This window comes from Macrobrachium rosenbergii, chromosome 13 (genome assembly GCF_040412425.1).
Source record: "Macrobrachium rosenbergii isolate ZJJX-2024 chromosome 13, ASM4041242v1, whole genome shotgun sequence".
Lineage (NCBI taxonomy): Eukaryota > Metazoa > Arthropoda > Malacostraca > Decapoda > Palaemonidae > Macrobrachium > Macrobrachium rosenbergii.
This window is the reverse complement of record NC_089753.1, coordinates 7,940,620-7,960,899: the sequence shown is the minus strand read 5'-3', so window position 1 is coordinate 7,960,899 and position 20,280 is coordinate 7,940,620. Positions and strand designations below refer to the sequence as shown.

The window sequence follows — 20,280 nt, the reverse complement described above, 5'->3', positions numbered from 1 at the left end:
CTATCCCCTTGGGGTGTTGTACACACTTCCCCTCCAGAGATACTCTGTACCTCCAAGCATCAACTGAAGGGCATTCACCTACACTTCAAAAGGTCAGGTTGGGTTCAGATTGAGTTGAGTACTCAATCTACCTTAGCCTAGCCTAACTAGTTCTAGTGTAACCTTACTAGACCTGCATTTCAATATCCTGGAACTACTTGTCTAATGGCATCAACCAGGAGGTAGTCCCCTGCTCTACAAGGGACTAGGTTGGGTTAGGTTTGGTTGGGTACTTAGCCTAGCCTAATTAGTTATAGCCTAACCTTACCAATCCTACTCTTCAATATCCTGGGACTTCTTGTTTCATGCCATCAACCACACGGTAGTTACCCGTTCTTCAAGGGCCTAGGTTGGGTTAGGTTAGGTTGGGTACTTAACCCAACTTAGCCTAGCCTAGCCTAAACCTAGCCTAGCCTGACCTAACCTCCACCTCAGTAACATGGGTCTTCTTAGATCTCCAAGCCTCAGGATCCGAGGATAGGCGTTCCATAGTGTTGTTAAGGAATGGTACCATGGTAGTTACTAGGTCAACAAGAAGGGGGCCTAGTGTCCTACCATCTCCTGAATTGACAGTGCAGGTGCACAGGTTTGCGGTAACACACTCAACACAGCGGTCAACCAGACACATTCCAAATGATGGATGTATGACAGACAAGTTCAGTCACTAGGGTCGGTGTTAGTAGCAACTGGTCTTGACACCTCGACATTTCAAAGAATAGTTCGGTCTAGGAAGAACGTCAATTAATCCTTCAATCTTGACACTCCAAAGAGGTTACTATTTGGCTCTGTTTCTACAGACCGTGGGTATAACAGCCATCGACCAGGCCACATTGAAAATACAGTATTGCTTCTCGTCCAATCAGCGAAGTTAGCAACGGTTGGGTCAGGTCAGTACTTGGATAGGTGACCTGGAGCACTGGATTCTGTTGGTGTTTAAGAGACGTCTCTCACATCCATGGTTAGAAACGTTGGGACTAGTCAGTACTTGAATAAGTGACCTCCTAGAAACTTCAGATGCTGTTGGCACCTAGAAGACATCTTTCGCATCCATGATTCAAGTCTTGGGCTTACAACTTCCTGTCATTTTGCCTGGTTCATCGGGAGATCACCAACGCCTCCAAACTAAGTTCCGACAGCTTGATTTTGGTTCCTACCCAGTCAAGATGTGTGTCTAGGAGCTCCATATCTTTTGACTTGATGTAGTTACACTCCTCCTGTGAGGAGTGGGAGATGTAAGCAGTAGCTGCTGCAATTACTAGTTGATCCACAACCCAAGGAGAGAATATTATGTGGATCTTAAGACAGTTTCAGGAGTCCCTCATCAGTGGGTGATAGATCATTCAGTGGACCCCTCTGCCAGGTATACCCCAGGCAGGAGGAAGTAGTGGCGGACAATCTGAGTCATTGAAGTCAGGTCATAGGGACAGAGTGGTCTCTGCACCAGGACATAGCAAACAGGTTCTTTCATCTGTGAGGAAGGCCCTCAAAAGACCTGTTTGCAACAAGATTCAACAACAAACTAGAGGTCTTCTGTTCAGTGGTTCCAGACCCCTTTGCAGTGGCAGAGGACGCCCTGCAACACCCCTGGGACGATCTGGAAGTTCATGCCTTCCCTTTATTTTGCCTAATCTGTCAGGTTCTGAACAGGGGAATGGCCTCTCAGAATCTCAAAATGACATGAACTTAGTTGCTCTCATGTGGCCTCATGCTCAATGGTTCCCTGATCTCCTAACCCTATTGTCAGAAGCTCTGTGGGATTCCTCTATGCACAACCTTCTCTTCACAGCTGGAGACTATCCAGTATCTCCTCCGAGCAAGGGCCTTTCCTTGCAGAGCAGCATTGGAGATGTCTGGCTATCTCAGATCTTCCTCAGCTGTGTACCAGGGGAAGTGGGCAGTTTACTGTGGTTGGTGTCGTCGACGGGGTCTCTCTCCAGTCGGAACTTCTGTTCAGCAAGTAGCAGACTAACTATTTTTTCTCCACAGAGAGAAACGACTTTCCGTGTCTTCCATCAAGGGCTACAGGGTTGCCTTGAGTGCACTTCTACATATGAGGAATATTGATCTTTCTTCCTCATGGGAAATCTCAATGCTTCTCATGAACTTTGAGCAGTCTTCTCCTCCAAAAGAACTTGGACCACCCACTTGGGATCTGACTTTGGTACTGGGCAGCCTCACCCATGCTCTTCAAGAGCCTTTATGTCGTGCATCAGACAGGAACCTGTCTCTCAAGACAATGTTCCTGTTAGCCCTGGCCTCTTCAAAATGAGTTGGTGAACTCCATGGCCTATCCTTTGATGTCATACATACAAGGGGTTGGACATCCATAGCCTTCGAATTTGTCCCAGAATTCGTGGCTAAGACTCAAAATCCCTCTTCTCATGATGACAGATTTGAATCCTTTTCCATTCCATCTCTTAATGACTTTGCTGACAACAATCCGGACGAATTGACCCATTGCCCTGTCAGAGCACTAAACTGTTATCTGAAAAGGACTCGCCATCTCAGACTGGGGTGCCAAAGACTTTTCCTAAGCACTGGCTGAAACAAGAAAGAAGTGTCCAAGAATACTATTTCCTTTTGGCTTCATGAAACTATCAGGCAAGCTTATGGTTCGACTTCATGCCCCAGTCCTAACACAATGCATACAGAATACATGATGTTAGAGGGCTAGACCCTTCTTTGGCATTCAAAAGAACTTGTCTGTTCAAAGGATTTTGAAGGCTGGCACTTGGCTTTGTCAGACCACCTTCACTTCCTTCTATCTGCAGGATGTTGCCTACAGGTCCTTGGACACTTTTTCCTTGGGTCTGGTGGTGACTGCTCAACAGGTTATGTAACTCATCCAGTACCCCTAGTGGGACAGTTTGTATCTTACCTAAGGTGATGGTATGAAAGTGAGAATGAATGAGATGACTGGTCTCTTTCCTCTTCCTTTCTCTTCTTCTCTACCCAGCGGGCAATGAGAAATCATTCCATCATGTGCTGGATCGGGTTTTGATACATTAAGACTGCGGCCTTTTTGTTTGAGTTTTCCTTATTCCTACATGAATATTAAGACTTTTGCATAAGTAAGACTCTCCTCTCTCTAGCAAGGGGAGAGAAGATTGACAGCAAACTATTGGTGGCTACGAAGGTTTGTTATCTACAGATAGAGTTCTTTAACTTCCTTCTACACTGTTGCATAAGATTGTACAAAGGCCTAGAAGTATGGCTGTAAAGTAATCACTTATTAATCATGTCAGAGGCTTTGGTTCCCTTCTTCCATAGGCTTCTATAAGCAAGGAAGAGTTACCAGGTGTGCTGAACCTCCAGTCGGTTCCAGAATTTCTTTCCTCCCTCCAAAAGCGAGTCTATCCTTAAGTTAAGACTCAGGTTTGTTTCACATATGAACAAATGGCAAATTTTTTCATCAATTTGTATTTTTCACAGCAAACAAACATGCAGCTTATAGGGCCCGCCTCTAGCCACCCCTCAATCAAGTTACCTGGGCTGGATGAAACTGAAGTGTCATCTCTTCAACTCATACACGAAGATGGTTGACAGTTGCCACCTAGGCCTATCAGCCTACCTTGTTGCCACTAATTCCTTGTTTGTTTTCTTTTTACTGTTTTTCCAGCTGATGCTAGAAGAATTATCCAAAAGTTAAGACTGCAGGTCTGTTAGCTATGAAAAATACAAATTTATTAAAAAATTTGTCATATTTGGGTTTCCCATTACGGAAAAAGATGACTCTGACATTGGCAATGATGAATTAGATAGGCTGAATACCTTGCAGGGAGCACTGGATAATATTGAAGAGGTATACCTTAATCGGATGAGGAACTATAGCATCAAAACAAACCTTAACATTTCCTTCTCCTTTATTCGCATTTTTATGTCAACAACATTTCGGACAACTGTCCATCTTCAGGTTCTGTACATGGTTGAGACTTACCTTATGCAGTAGTAATTTTTTTCAAGTTTAAAACTTCATAACATCGAAAAAGGTGTAGGATTGTCTAGGGTGTATTCATTCTTGGCCCATTCCTCTATATAAGAGGGCATAACCACCGTGTATGCAATGTTCATTTTAATTTTTTGGATTTCCGTATTTTATGTAAAGTTCAGTTTGAAACTGGGCTAAGACTGTTAGAAACCTTTTATATAGAGAAATTAAAACCTAACTTAAATATAGATAACTCAGCCTTCAGCAGTTAAGTATTTTAATTTAGATCCATTTTTATCATTATACAGGTATGTGTATTGATTGTATTAATTTTAAATTCATTTTATGTTTTTGGATATAAATGTGTTAGTTTTTAATCTTTTACAGAACTGAAGATGGCCAGTTGTCCAAAATGTTGTTAGCATAAGAATGTGAATAAAGGAGAGAAGAAAATGTTAAGGTTTGTTTTGACGCTATAGTTCCTCAACTGATTAAGATTTCCTTTATCTGAACATTTTACCACTACAATCAGTGTTGAAGTATTATTACATGAACTTAGTACAGAGATTAAAGAGTTCCAGGGATTCAGAGAAAGCAGTCCAATAGTTAGTAGGGAAATTTTAGAACAGCTGGCTAGATACCAGGTTGAATTGGAGAGTAATAATAGGAGAGATCTAAGTAGTACAGTAGCCTGTGCATTATTTATAACCTGTGACAGTACTTTGCTGGATAAAATTTTAGAGTAAAAGCACAAGATAGGGATAACTTGAATTGTGAAATGAGAACAATGACAGATAGCAGGGAGGACCGTAGTGGAAGTACCCAATATGGGACTAGTTAAAGTTGTTGGTGTTCAGGCTCACATGTACGTCACTGAGATAAAGCCCTAGCTCGTACAACCACAAGACTGTTGTCTGTGTTTAAGAGAGACTGCAGTGTGTTAGCAAAAACTTTTTGTGTGCAGTCTTGCATCTGCAGTATTTTTAATCGAGTTTTACTGGCAATGGATAAAACTGCATTATGGAGTGCGCAAAGTTCTAGTGATTGACTGATGAAAGTTACCTGCTATGTACAATACTGAAGAGTGCTGAACTAGAGACTTGTACAATATTGACAACTGCCATGTAAAGAAATTGATATTACAGTTGCAAATCATTGTAACCTAAATGCACTCGACATCCAAAATGGAAGCAGATTGGTGTATATATAAAGAATGTGAAGAAATTGTATACCAGTGTTCTGTTAGGACTAATTAGAAATACTTATTGCTAGCCTATATATGATAACTCATAAATTAAATGATAGAGAACTGATTAGTGATTGTATTCTTAGGTAGGCTAGCTACTGGTTAAGTTGGTTTAGGAAAGTATGATGATCATCATAAGTTAAATGATGGTGAACTGATTAATTGTATTCTTAGATAGGCTAGCTACTGGTAGGTTGGTTCAAGAAAGTCTACAGGATTTTTGGGAGTAAACAATATGTATGTAATGTAGATTTTGTAAATAAAACTAGCATTAAATCAATCTTAGGTTAAGTAGTGGTTATTTAATTTACTGCCCAAGACTGCTAAAATTAACAACCGCTCTTTCTCCACACTTCTATTAAATTAACAGTGTTACTACAAGGAAAATAAACCACAACACCCATCCCCTTGAGAGCTTAACATCATAGGAAAGGCTATGAAGCTCGCCTACTCTCTTCATCAAGGCCAAGACAAGAAGAACACAGTCTTTGAGAGTCAGATCCCTGTCTGTTGACTCTCTCAAAGGCTTATATGTGTGATGAGCAAGACTCTTAAGATGGGAGTCACACACCACTCAGCAGGCCTGAGTTCCCTGGGAAGACTTTAGACTGAAGCTCCTCAGGAACATAGTGATCTCCCAAGAAGCAAAGAGATCTACTCCCTTAGAGTCTCAAGACTTGGCCAAAGATTGACCTGTAGCCCTTTATGGCTGAAACTGTGAGAGGCTTCTCATGGTGAAGAAAGACAGGAAAGTCTGTTATCTGACTGGAGAGATACCGCACAGACAACACCAATTGCAGAAGATGACCAATTTCCCCTGGTATATAGCCACTGAGGATTTATGTAAGTATCCAGATATCTCCTTTGCTGTACAATGAGAAAATCTTCTTGCTCGCAGGAGACAATGGATAGTCTCCAGGCGCGAAGTGCCAGTGCTTCCATTGCCTACTGATACCTTTTTATGTGTGGCTGGCACAGAAGGTTGGGCCATAAAGGAACCCCTCTCAGATCCTCAAAAGGCAGAGCCAGCAGGTTCAGATACCACTCCGCATTGGCCATTTTGGTGCCACTAAAGTTATTCTGAGATTTGGGGTGATCACCACTCTTGCTAACCCAACAAATCAGGCAGAATGGTGGAAAGGCATAAACCACTAGGTTGTTCCATTGGTGCTGGAAGGCATCTTCCACTGCGGCCCATGGGTATGGCACTACTGAACAGAACAACTGAAGTTTCCTACTGTGCCGAGTAGCAAACAGGTTGACAGTTGGTACTCCCCAAATCTCGATCAGCCTTTCCGCAATCTTGGGGTATAGGGACCACACCATCCCTATCACCTCTCTCTGATGGCTAACTTGTATGCCACTATGTCCAGTGAAACCAGAATGTACCTAGCAGTCAGCTCTACTGAGTGAGCCACTGCTCACCCATACACCTGCATTGCCAACCAGTGCAGAGGGAGGGAAACTAATTCCCTTTGCTTGTTGATGCACCTTACCTTACACACCTTACAGTTCGTTCAGGTTGCCCCAGTCCCTCAGTGTGAGGCACCGCTGATGTCTACCAGAGAATTGCTAATGCTTCTTCTGACATATTTTGCATCCTCCAATCTTGGATGGTCTGGGATGCATCTTAAATATTTGTCGAGCTTATTCTTAAACACATCTATGCTCACTCCTGATATGTTTCTCAGATGAACTGGTAGCGCATTGGATAGATGCTGCATTATCGATGCTGGTGCGTGGTGGATTAACGTCCTGTGTGCTTTCCTTAGTTTTCCTGGTATAGTTTTGGGCACTATTAATCTACCTCTGCTTGCTCTTTCTGATATTTTTAGCTCCATGATGTTTTCGGTAATTCCTTCTATCTGTTTCCATGCCTGGATTATCATGTAGCATTCTCTTCTCCTTTCAAGACTATATAAATTTAAGAATTGTAGTCTTTCCCAGTAGTCAAGGTCCTTAACTTCTTCTATTCTAGCTGTAAAGGACCTTTGTGCACTCTTTATTTGTGCAATATCCATTTGGTAGTGTGGGTACCATATTATATTGCAATATTCAAGTGGACTACGTACGTACGTTTTATAAAGCATAATCATGTGTTCGGCTTTTCTTGTTTTGAAGTGCCAGAACAACATTCCAATTTTTGCTTTGCATTTTGCCAATTGTACTGCTATTTGATCACTGCATAACATACTCCTATTCAGCATCACACCAAGGTCTTTAACTGCTTCCTTATTTGTGATTGTCTCATTATTAGGTCCTTTATATGCATATAGCATTCCTTCTTTATCACCATAGTTTATTGATTCAAATTTATCAGAGTTAAATACCATCCTATTTACCTCTGCGCCTTTATATATTTTGTTTAGGTCTCTTTGTAGCGAGTTCCTATCTTCATCTTATTCTTGTGTCATCGGCGAAACTTCACTACCGAGTCCTTAACATTACTGTCTATGTCTGCAATCATAATCACAAACAGCAATGCAGCTAACACTGCACTGTGGCACACCAGATATTACCGTAGCTTCATCTGATTTCTCATCGTTTGCAATCACTATCTGTTTTCTGTTTTGCAAAAATTCTTTTATCCATCTTCCTACTTTGTCCACAATGTTATGTTTTCTAATTTTTTTTTATAATATATTATGGTCTACCTTGTCAAAAGCTTTTGCAAAGTCCAGGTAAACCACATCTGTATCTTTTTCGTTTATCATATTTTTATATATGCTTTCATGGTGGACCAACAGCTGGGTTTGTGTACTTTTTCCGGGTACAAAACCATGTTGTCCTATATTAAACAAACTATTTTTCATTAAATGTTTTATTATATATTTTTTCATTACCCTTTCATAAACTTTCATAATATGAGATGTCAGGCTCACAGGCCTATAATTACTTGCCTCTAGTCTTGATCCACCTTTGAAAGTAGGGGTAATATACGCTAATTTATGCTCATCATAAATCTTGCCTGTATCTATGCTTTGCCTTAATAATATTGCGAGTGGCTTTGCGATTGAATGAACCACTTTCTCTAACAAAATGGCAGGTGCGCCGTCTGGTCCTGCTGCTGATCCATTTTTAATCTCATTAATAGCCTGCACAATATCGGCTTCAGTAATATCTATGTCCGATAAATATTCACTATTTTCATCTCTTATTTCTGTATCATCTTCATTATCAATTCTAGGTGTAAATTCACTCATATCTTTCTGCTAATATGTTACATATTTCCTTTTTTTCATTCGTTAATCGCCCTTCAATTCTTAGAGGGCCTATTTCTACTCTTATTTTATTCATCTTTTTCACATACTCGTATGAGTAAAAAATTTTGAGGTTTTGCTTGATATTTTGTAGGGTCCTTTCTTCTAGATCCTGTTTTTCATTTTCTTTTGACTGTATAATCTTTTGTTCTGCATTTTCTATCTTACTTTTTAGTTCCATCAATTTCCATGCATTCTTTTCTTTTGCAAGACCTTTTTTCCACTTTCTGATTTTCTGGAACAAGATCCTTCTGTCTCTTGGTATGCGTGACTGATGTTTACTTTTCTTCTTCGGTATATATTTTTCCACTATTTCCTCTAATATTTTATATAATATATCCGTATTTACCTGTGTATTATCACTTATGAATATGTTTTCCCAGTCTTTGTTTAATTCTTCATTTATTTTTGACCAATTTATATTTTTACTATAGAAATTGTATTTTCCATATCCTTCCCATTTTTTCTTCTCTTGCTTATCTCTGTTTTCATGTGCTTTGGAACGGACTGTTAATTCTATGACATTATGGTCCGAAATACTCGTATTATACACTATTATTTCTTTAACATAGTTCACCTCGTTCTAAAATACTAGGTCTAAAATATTATCCTTTCTTGTTGGCAGGTGTTTTATTTGCTGAATGTTATGTTCTAGTAGCATATCTATTAGCTTTTCAAATTGCCTCTTATCTTCTGTGCTACTATTACTCTCCTTTTTATATGTATAAATACAACCACAGTCTCCTATTCGTTCTTTCCATTCTACGAAAGGAAAGTTAAAGTCTCCAGATAGGAGTATAGTCCAGTCTTTGTGATTTCTACATATATCATCCAATTTGTCAATTATTATGTCAAACTATTGTAGTGTTGTCACTCGTCAATACCACAAAATGCCCCATCACTCGATCCTGGAACTCTCGAAGTGCTAAAAATGCTGCCTTCAGTTCCAGAATGTTGATTTGGAGGTGCCAGTCATCCCAGTCCCAAAAGCCTGAGAAACTCCAGGTGTGCGCCCTGCCCCTTATTTAATGTGTCTGAGAACAGAAGTATATCTGGAGGAGGAGTGCTAAGTTGCACTCATATCATGAGGTTCTAGTCATCTAACCACCAGGCTAAGTCCTCCCTTACCTCCTCCAAGAGAGGAACCAGAAGAAAAGTAGGGTCTGTAACAGGAGACCAGAACTCCTTCAACCTTCACTGTAGTAAACTACCCATCCATAAGGGACCAGCTTTTCCAACGATGGCAAGTGACCTAGAACAATGAACTCGCCAGAAGCCAATCATCGAGAGACTTCAACATGTGTATCTTGTTTGAATGCGCCCAAGCCAAAACCAGCATGAACACCCACATGTACACTTGGGGAGCAGTCGAAAACCAATAACAAAGAGCCCTGAACTGACAGACCATCCCTCTGAGGGTACAGCAAAGGTAGCACTTCTGAGAGGACTGATGGATGGGTATTTGGAAATGGGCATCCTTGAGGTCCACTGAAAACATGATGTTGCCCTCTCTGATGAAATCTAACACTAAGCAAACAGTTTCCATCTTGAACCAAATCTGGCAAACAACCGGTTCAATGAAGAGTGGTTGATGGCTGGTCTCCAGCAGCCTGTTGCCTTTTCCACCAGGAACAGATGGCTGTAAAACCCTGGAGACTGATCATGAATGACTTATATTGTGCCCTTCCTAAGCACAGCATTCACCTCTTCCTGAAGGGCAAGATCCTTCTGCAAGCCAGGAATGTACGAGGAATTGAAGTAGTTTGTATGAACGGGTGGCAGAGACTCATAGGGTAGTCGATATCCTTCCCGTAGAGCATCTACTGCCCAGGTTTCTGCTATGTGTCACTGCCATGTTGCCCAATGGCTCAACAGGCACCCCGACTACTGGTAGTTGGTGGGGGAGGAATGCAAACCCTTAGCATCCTCCTTCCTTCTTCTTTCCCTTGCCTCCCTTCCTTGAACAGGGGCTGAAAGGGGCACGCCAGTGCTCCTTTTCCTGGGGCAGAACAAGGCTGGATTCCTCTAAGGGGGGGCACAGGAAGTCTGGGACTTTCTCTGACCTCACAAGGCAGGGCCGCAGTGCCCCGTGAAAACAAAGAGGCCTTTCATGATTCTGCCTGGTGGACAAGTTTGTCAGTACAGGTAGTCGTCGACTTACGACGGCATTAGGTTCTGACAGAGCGGTTGTAAGTCGATCTCGTCGTAAGTCGACCAACCACATATGTACATGTATTCTGTACCTACCGTATATTATCCATCATATATTATATCCTAAGTATGTACTGTATACTGTACTGTCTTTTTTTTAGCATATCGAATAAATTTAATCATGTTTGAGCTGTCTTTTTATCCTTTTTACCATATTCAAACACACATACATGTACATGTACATATTTTTTTGTTTACATTTTCATAGACAACTGACTAGCCTACATATACATTTTATATCCCAAAAATGTGCATGTATAGTACCTATTATTACGTTTAGCATGTGAAATCTTATCATGCTTGAATTCCTTGATTAATACTTACTTTTATTACTGTATTTAACATTTTTATTGTAGGCATCAAACCATCTGTCTGGTCTGTTTACATTTTCTTATCTGCCATTTGCATTGCCAATCGGCTACAAGTATGACATATTATTTACTTTTTATTTATTTATAGGTTTGAATTAAATACATACTGTATTTGACGGCATATAAGACGCACTTTTTTAACAAAAAAAAATGGCCTATGTACATAATGTAGGCTCAAAATTTAAGAATTTTGGCCAAAATTATACATGAAACGTCACGTAGATGTTGTATCCTAGCCTAACATTCGGTGTTATCCTAATAACCTATTAAGAAACAAAGTTTATTATAATTATTTATCATTATCACACTTACCATCACCGCAATTACTACCGCTAGTATTATAATCAATATCTACGTTGTTATTATCGATATTTTCATTAAAATGTGTTAATATCATTATCGTCGTCTACAGCGGATCGCCGCATTCCACATTTACAGACTTACAGTACGTGTGCTGCCACCTATTGGTGATTATCTCGAGAGCTTTACGGATAACAAGGCTTCGTTCAGTTGGTAGTTGGCAATTCCTGCTAACATTCTCTTTACGCATAACAACATGGCTTCGATCAATTGGTGGTTGACAATTCCTGCTACCATTCTCTTTAGGTATAATAACAAGGCTTCGTTGAGTTGATACTTCGTAACTCGTGCTAGCATTCTCTTTTAAGAATAATAACATGGCTTTGTTCAGTTGCTCACGAGACTCGAGCCGTTACATAGGAAACACTTTTATTTATTGGATTTTACCCCTTGATTGCATACTTTAATAATATATAATGGATATATATACCATATATTACCGTAGGTAACATCTTTATTAATGTTTTTGTTGATTCTGCCGGTAAGAAACAATGTTTACAAATGAATGTGTTGCAATCTATTGGTAAACCCATGAGGTAGCTTTCAGCAGCAGACGAAACATTCGATCGTAGTAAATGGCTGATTGTATAATACATATTTTGATAAATATAAATATGGTAAATAACTTCTTTATTAATGTTTTTGTTGATTCTGTTGGTAAGAAACAATATGCATATGATAACCTAATACTACAGTTTTTACTTAACAAAATCATATGAGCATAGGCTAGGAAACCTTATTTTTTTCCTCAATGTCCTGCTGAAATTAAAAGTCGTCCTATGCAGACATCGTCTTATAAGCCATCAAATACGGTAATTTGTTATTACATTTGATTTATTTGCAAAAATAGAAATACAAAATACATTACAAAAATATGAATCTTTTACCATTTTCGAACGACACAAACACACTGAACGCTGCCGAAAGCTGAGCATCTCTCGGATATGAGCGCGCTGCGGTAGCGGAAAAGTATCGTGACGCTACGCTCAACGTATTTTTAGCAAAATATAAAATTAAATATTATTATATATTATTATATTGTCGTAGCCGTCGTAAAGTCGGTCGGTCGTAAGTCGCATAGGTCGTAAGTCAATGACTACCTGCACTGGCTTGTCCTGTACTGCCAATGCCAACTATGGTCCTACAAAAAAGCAAGAGCAGGGACAAAACTGCACCCTCCTCTTTGATACCAGATTGGAACATAGGTTGGCTGTCTGGTAGACAAGGTAGGTGATCACCTTACCTCCAAACAGCAACAGTCTCTGGAAGGGTGCATTCTCTTCTGGAGTATGACCGTCGGTTGAGGATGAGATCCTGGCGACTGTGAAAGACCACAAGTCGAGGAACGAGACTGTTTGAAGTGCTGAAGTCCATGTCATCCTGTCTGGCTGGCAATGCACTCCATGTAGGTGTGTAGTATTTCCTCTGTTGGGCAGAGATGGAGGAAGTAACTTACTAGACTGGCTGGACCTTAGCAAGTTCTCTTGCCCAGAAACAAGAGAATTCACTCAGTCCAACCTGCTGGCAAGTCTGGACCATGGCAGGCTGATTGGTGCCTTATGTTCCTTCTGGGGACCCCATAAGGGTTTGATGGCCAAAGTCCCTTCCTCTAGGTCATTAAATTGTGGATCAATTTAATGACCTCTATGAAATGTCTATGTAACTCTGGGGTGTCAGAATCCGGGGGCAGAGGATCCTCTGGTCCCTCCAGTTGTTGGTCCTCCCGATTCACTCCCTTGGGAGAGAGAGAGAGAGAGAGAGAGAGAGAGAGAGAGAGAGAGAGAGAGAGAGAGAGAGAGAGAGAGAGAGAGAGAGAGAGCACCCTGGTGATCTCTCCACTACTCTGGCGCACGATCTATCCAACCCTAGAACTGTACCAGGAAAGTAAGTAAACCCCCCGGATTCGCATTCTCACAATTTGTGGAATTTTCTGCAGAACCTATCTATAAATTATTCACAGGAAAACTCACCCATTCGTGGATTTTTTCATAGAGCAATATTCTGTATTTTCACATTATTTTCGTGACTAAATACTGTACTGTGCCTACATATGCATTTTATGATAAAATAATGATTTACAGTACTAATTTTCAAATATTAAGTTTAATGAGATTAAATATTAACATTAATAAAAATAATAATTCCCTCTCTCTCTCTCTCTTACTGAGATGAGAGAATTTTTATGCATATATAATACACATGTTTATTTGTTTTGTATGATAAATAAATGATTTACTAATTTTCAAATATTAATATAAATGTACTAAACACAGCAAAATATCAATTCATTAAAGAAAATATAGTGAATCAGTATGATTTTAGTTCAATATAAATTCTTTCCCGCATCTTTTTCCGAAAGGTTTGGAGTGGGGGTGGTGTAACCTGTAAAACATGTCAAATATCTTGACATACTGACCACAAAGGGTAGATGTTGCCACTCGGTGGTCAAATAAATGTTGCCACTTGGTGGTCAAATATCCTTCGTTACCCTATGAAGGATACTGAAATCTCTCTCTCTCTCTCATCTAATCTAAATTATGTTCTTTGTATTTCTTCTCTCTCTCTCTCACTGAGAGATTTTTTATGCATATGTAACATATGTTTATTTGTTTTGTACACTGTAGTTTTAGAGACAAACGTGACGTTACTTTGTTATTAATTTTTTTAATATTTTCCATGCTATAATTACAACTTTTTGCATTTGTATATTAAATTATTAAAAATTTTAAACAAATACATATCATTCTCAGTCACTTTATCGGATTCTTCACAGCAAAGGGGGGGGGTTGCAAGTACCTGTCAATTAACTTCACATATTGACATAGACCATGAAGGGGAGGTAATGTTGCCACAGATGATCAAGAATACTGAAAAATCTGTCTTTCTTTCTTTTTGCTTCATAAATAATGAATTTCCATCTTTTGCTATCGTAAGGATAACTTCTTTCTCTTTCTCTCTTTCTCAAACAGATAGATAGAAAAGGAGAGTGGCTGATAGAAAGATACACACTCTCTCTCTGTTACTGGTGGAAGGGTTAGAAGTATGTACGTTGTGAGGTTCAGTACTTTTGATGAGACAATCATTTGCCGATTGTTCCCTTGGTAGGTTGTTGCCTCCTTACTTTTTTGTGTTCTTTGCACTCTGTAGGAGTCGACGTCTGTCTCGGTGTCTTCGAGAGCGTCAGTCAGGTTTGGAATAGCAGCGAGTCAGGTTCTCAACAGCATAGCAGCTTCTTCGAGTATTTTTGAACTGCAGGTATTTGCTACCTGTGGCCCTCTGCAGTTGGAGGATGATGTTGATGGCTGAACCTTGTCCATCAGTGGAACAGTGTTGTTCGTGTTCTTGCTTTTGCCTTGTCTCTGCCGATCATCTGTTGTTTTTGGAGATGTTCCTGTTGGCCGTCTTGGGGCGGTTGTTTTCGATGATCGTACGGCAGTGCTCACGGATGTTCATCCTCTTTGACCTTTGATGGGGTCTCGACATCTATGTAGACTGTCTGTCGTGATGTTGTACTGCATGAGGTTGATTTGTTAAAATGCATTTATTCTTCAGATGCTGTTATATTATTGTTATTTAATACTCGTAATTTGGTGTTATTTATGCTGCTTAATTATTTGTCTTATTTATGAAGTTTGTTATACCAATACTTATTTTATTCTTTGGAGCTATTTGTGCATTTATTGTTTATGCTGTCTGATGTTTTGTTATGACGTAGCTGAAGTGTTGTTAACTTCAATTTAAATATTTACTCTTTGCTAATTGACTTTGATGGTGTTTGAAGTAACCTTGATTGATTTTGCTGCATCTGTGTTATTTAACTGACTCGTTTGATGGCTGTTTCATTGATTTTTGCAATGTGATTATTTTTTTTGCTCCAAACCTGACTCACTCGTAAATATGTAAATATCTTATTATAATAAATTAGTTTAAGGTTACTTTATCGTTTTGTTCAGCTCCTTCCTCCTTGTCTGCCTCAATTTCTGCCAGTCATTCCAGTCCCGTACTTTTTTTGTATTTTAAGATGACTTTGAACCTGCTGAACCAGAATAGGAAAATATTTAAGGTATATTTGACGATGCTAGTTTAAGGTATACATTTGGTTCATTACAACATATATATTTTTAAGGGTAAAATATTTAAGATGACTTTGAAATGATATTAATGATATCATTTCAAAGATTAACACAGTAATAGGAAAATAGTTTAAGGTATATTTGACGTAGGATGCTAGTTTAAGGTATACATTTGGTACTTGAACTTTCAAGATAGGCAGTTATAAGTGTTTTCAGAGGGGGGGATTTTAATTATTTGGGGGGGTTGTGGTATGCATCCCCACAAATATGGGGGTTTACTGTATTCCTCAGTGGAAGGCCTGGGATGGGACAGAGAATGGTTCCAGTCCCAGGCCCCAAACTTGCCTGCCTCCAGCTCCTGGTGACGCCAGAGGAGGTTGAGGCGATGTGTGAGAGATTGCGGGCACCCTTGCCCAGCCTATCAAAGACTGAAGTGCTGCCAGGTGAGCGAGGTCATGGTCAGTTGTCAACCCATGGTAATGAGATCCGAATTGGGTGAGGAGAGCAGACCCACTCACGCAAATGTGGGTGGGGCTGTCCCTCAAACATGCCCCAGTCTTCCTAGAAGTCAAAGCATCTACAGGTAGGGAAGACTGAACAGGGAACCCTCCTCTTGCCGTCTCTGTGATCTGGCCAGTTGAGCTGAGTCGCTATCATGGGAACCCTGGGCTGTTCTCTTGCAGAGCAGGAGGGGGTTAATGGAGCCGCTGCATGCTCTCTTTTCATCTGCGCTCACTGGGCTGGGGTGGCAGAGACTGGAGACCCTGTCCAGTCTGGGAAGCCTTCCTACCCAAGCTGGTGCCAATACACATGGGGGGGTCCAGGGAACCCCGGATAGCAGTTTCATCCTTGTGCTCGGCAACGGGTGCAGTGGTACCATTAGTGAGAGTCCTGTCAGTCCTCTCTGCAGCAGACGAATGGCTGCTGGAAGCTTTACGAGACTTCCTGCATGGAGATTGAACAACCTTCTTCTTCCTCTGCTTACTAGCTTTGGAAGAATGGGGGGAGGCAGCAGCACTTGATAACAATGCTAACTTCCTTCTACTCTTCTTGGACTTCTTTGCAAGGGCAGCTGAGGTCCATGCAGAGAACAAGTAGAAGAGAACCTCCTTCAGAGCAGACAACAACAGCTCCTCTGGACACATGACTGTAGGAGCATGAGGAGTAACTGTATACAGTACTGTATATATAAGTCATCATAGTCACAGTTGAAGGGGCCCACCACATCAGCAGACCCTTCCTCAGAAGAAAACAGGCTTCAAGTCAGATGCCTGAGTTAGTGTCCTCTCCTTCCCTCTGACTCTCTGCTGACTGTCTGGGAGGAGTCAGAGAAGGAGCAACCATCCCTTAAGGAGTGGTAGTAGTGGAAGTTTCATCAGAGGAAGAGAAGATCCAAAGACGATCTCAGCCGCAGACAAGGGCATGATTATAAAAATTATGATTTGATTTTGATTATGGTCTGGAATATTTTTTTGATTGTGATTAGATTATGACTACTTGTTTTTCACTTTCCTGATTATGATGAATTTAGTTTTAGTATTTTTGATTATGAATAGATATTTTCTTTTTATGCATGATTAGATTATGATTATAATCACATTTTGCTGTGATTATAAAAAAAATTATCAACAACAATTAAGTACAATGCCTGAGTAGGTAGCAAGCTACATCTATTAGGTGCACTGTTCCATATTTGCACACACAAATATAACCATTTAAATAACTTACTAACTAATGGTATTAAAAACATACATTTTGTGTAAGAGGTTTGATTTATTTTTGCTATACAGTACGTAATACATTACCTTTATGAATTTATTTCAATGATTGCAGCAATAATGAAACAAAGAATTTCTCAATGCAAAATACAAAACTACATATATACTTGATTTCTTATAAGCTAGATATCTTCTCATCTAATATCTAATTTGCTATGTGTTGGTTACACTTGATAAACATAAACTCCTCAAAGCCAACATCAGTCATTCTGCATCATTCAGAACGAAAGACATTTTTACCAGCACTGCATTTCAAGTCTGCTGAAACATGTATAGGCTTTGTGTGCATCTGACTGATATATCATGGGAGACAGCAAGTAAAAACATGAGATGGTACTAAGCTTTCAAAACATACAGTACTTGGATTTGAAAGCGAAGTGCTTCATGGAAATTACAGAGAAATAATCAAAATAATCACATTTTAGTAATTGACTATTGTTAAGAAAAATATGATTATGATTTGATTATGATTATTGCTGCAGAGTAAATTTTTAATTATGACTTGATTATGATTACACAAGTTATCTCATTTCTTTATTATGATTTGATTATGATTATGCAATCAGAGCCATGAATTATGATTTTTTTGATTAGTAATCATAATCATGCCCATGTCTGAATTCTTTGGTGTCACCAGTGGAGTAACACAGGCTGATAACACCATGGAGATCTTTTCCTTTTTCATCTTTCTAACAAACTTCATCCACTGTTCGGAAAGCCACTATTGGCACTCTGAGCATGGACTTTTCAGTTGGGAAGTGGATGGTTTATCTAATTCATGGGTTTGCATACAGATGATATACACAAAAAAACACACACCAACAAACAAGGAAAATACTCAACAAAGTTTTATTGAGAAAAAGAGCAAAGTAAATAGCAAGAGTCAGGCAGAAAGTCAGTGTAGATGTCTCTTAACGACAGTGGCTGGAAGCAAAGTGGAGTGCAGACCAGCAGGTGGGCAGGGCATCCCCTCACCTGTCAACAGTTAACTACCTTGTCAGTAAAGTTTAAACAACCGTCCCAGCTCACATTCGCAAGTTAATTATGCAGGTTTGTATTTGTGTAGGAACAAGTCTAATTCCTATTAACAGCCTAACCAAATTTACATAAGGCATACTAAATACATTAATGCTTTGGAAAGACAAGGTTTGTTTTTTCTACTTAAAGTAGCTTTACAGCTATGTGTCATTCAGTTATCTTCATCATTTACTGGTATTTCTTCAGTCAAAAGCTAGGAAAGAAGAAAAATAACAGAGGTAGAATGGACACACTGGAGTAAATATGACACTTCACAAAACATTTACCTTGGTAACTACACTTCACCCAAAACAAAAATGGTCAACACACCACAACAAATTTTATTGTCATTCAAATTGTTCTGCTCTTGGATTATTGCATATTGTGTGAATTTTTCATTATTTCCATCAAGCAGTGTCACATGCTCTAAGTTATTCAGGTTTTATATGGGAGTTCCAAATTAATTAAAGATGGGATTTTCAACAATATCCAGTAACATATCATCAAAGATTATGTCCAGAATTGACAAGGAAAATTTTTAGATTGTAAAAGTTAATTACCTGGAAGTCTGGAGGTACTTTAAGTTTGCGTGTAGAAGCATGGCTGCCTCTCTTTTTGTGGCTGTGAACCTGAAATAAATAACATAGAAGTACAGTAGGCCATTTTCTTTTGCGCATACCTTGCACTAAAAGTCTTTCCAAAAGAACATTCCTGAGTGTTGAAAATAAAACTTATGCAACAGTAAGAGAAATAAAAAGAACTAATGAGGCTAACCAACCAAGAATATGAGAAGAAAGGAACAATTCTAAATTTAAAGGCAGTAGATAAGGTCTTTACATTTATCATGAGGCAAAAATAAGGGGTACACTTCCATGTGATTTATAACACCAGAATTAGTGGTGAAGTAAAACTAACAATCTACAATTGCACCTTAACTTGAAGACTTCATATACTTGGATTTTGTTACTTATGGGATAATCCTCAGTGCAGAGAAATACAAATAATTTTTTATACTTATAAGAATCATCCAGTAAGCAAGCCAAACATAGCAAATGCTGAAACAAAAGTGACCAATGCTTGCCTGTCTAAACCTGTAAACATGGGTTATCTGGTTATTTGCTTCAAGGGTACTTGGCCATCATGCCCTGTGCTGTACCTTTCTCTCAAGGACTTGATCTTTCAGCATGTGTTTGTCTATCCCTTAGAGCTTGCAATGCCTATCAAAATGCAATATATGAGTCTAATGTGATAAGTTAAATAGGGATCTGGGTGTGTTTCTTCTGTGCTACATTTCCTCTTCTGTATGAATGAATTGGTAACGGTAGCTAAACTATTGCCAAGTTTTTGTTTAATAGGATATTCACTGACATGTTAACTGAACGGACCTCAACTTATTGGATTTCATTACTTACTGGATCAGTTGATGAGTCCAGAAAAAAAGGTGGTGATATTTGTACTTCTGTGTGTATGGTTTTGCAAGTAAAGTGTGTGGTTGTTTTTATTTTGTGCATTAACCCTTAAACGCCTGTTGGATGTAGCAAACGTCGACTAAAATTGTCTGTTGAATGCCGAGTGGACGTAGCAAACGTCGACTACAAAAAATTTCAACCTTTGGTCAACTTTGACTCGACCGAAATGGTCGAAAAACGCAATTGTAAGCTAAAACTCTTACATTCTAGTAATATTCAATCATGTACCTTCATTTTGCAACAAATTGGAAGTCTCTAGCACAATATTTCGATTTATGGTGAATTTTTGAAAAAACTTTTTCTTACGCCATGCTGTAACTCGGCCGAAAATTTCAGAAATTCTTTCGTTCATTTTGTCGTAATTTTTGCACTGTTCTATATTAGCCGTTACATAAAGTTTTATATATGAAAATGTGTGCAATTTCATGTACAATACAACAGAAAATAACTCATGGTTGTAGCTTTTATCAGTTTTGAAATATTTTCATATAAATCACGATAACTGCCAAAATTTCAACCTTTGGTCAA

At 39.2% G+C, this 20,280-nt stretch overlaps 1 protein-coding gene across 10 annotated transcripts in view; it reads right to left on the bottom strand.

The window, feature by feature from the left end:
* CYLD (ubiquitin carboxyl-terminal hydrolase CYLD) overlaps window positions 1-20,280 on the bottom strand; it is a 187,976-nt gene that overhangs the window by 26,600 nt on the left and 141,096 nt on the right. For 9 of the 10 annotated variants that reach the window (XM_067114158.1, XM_067114153.1, XM_067114157.1 and 6 more), the window contains one exon: window positions 18,844-18,912. In XM_067114158.1, coding sequence (XP_066970259.1) covers window positions 18,844-18,912 — 69 coding nt within the window. Of the gene's footprint in view, window positions 1-18,843; window positions 18,913-20,280 lie in introns of those variants that run through there. The other variant, XR_010854997.1, reaches the window with a different exon arrangement.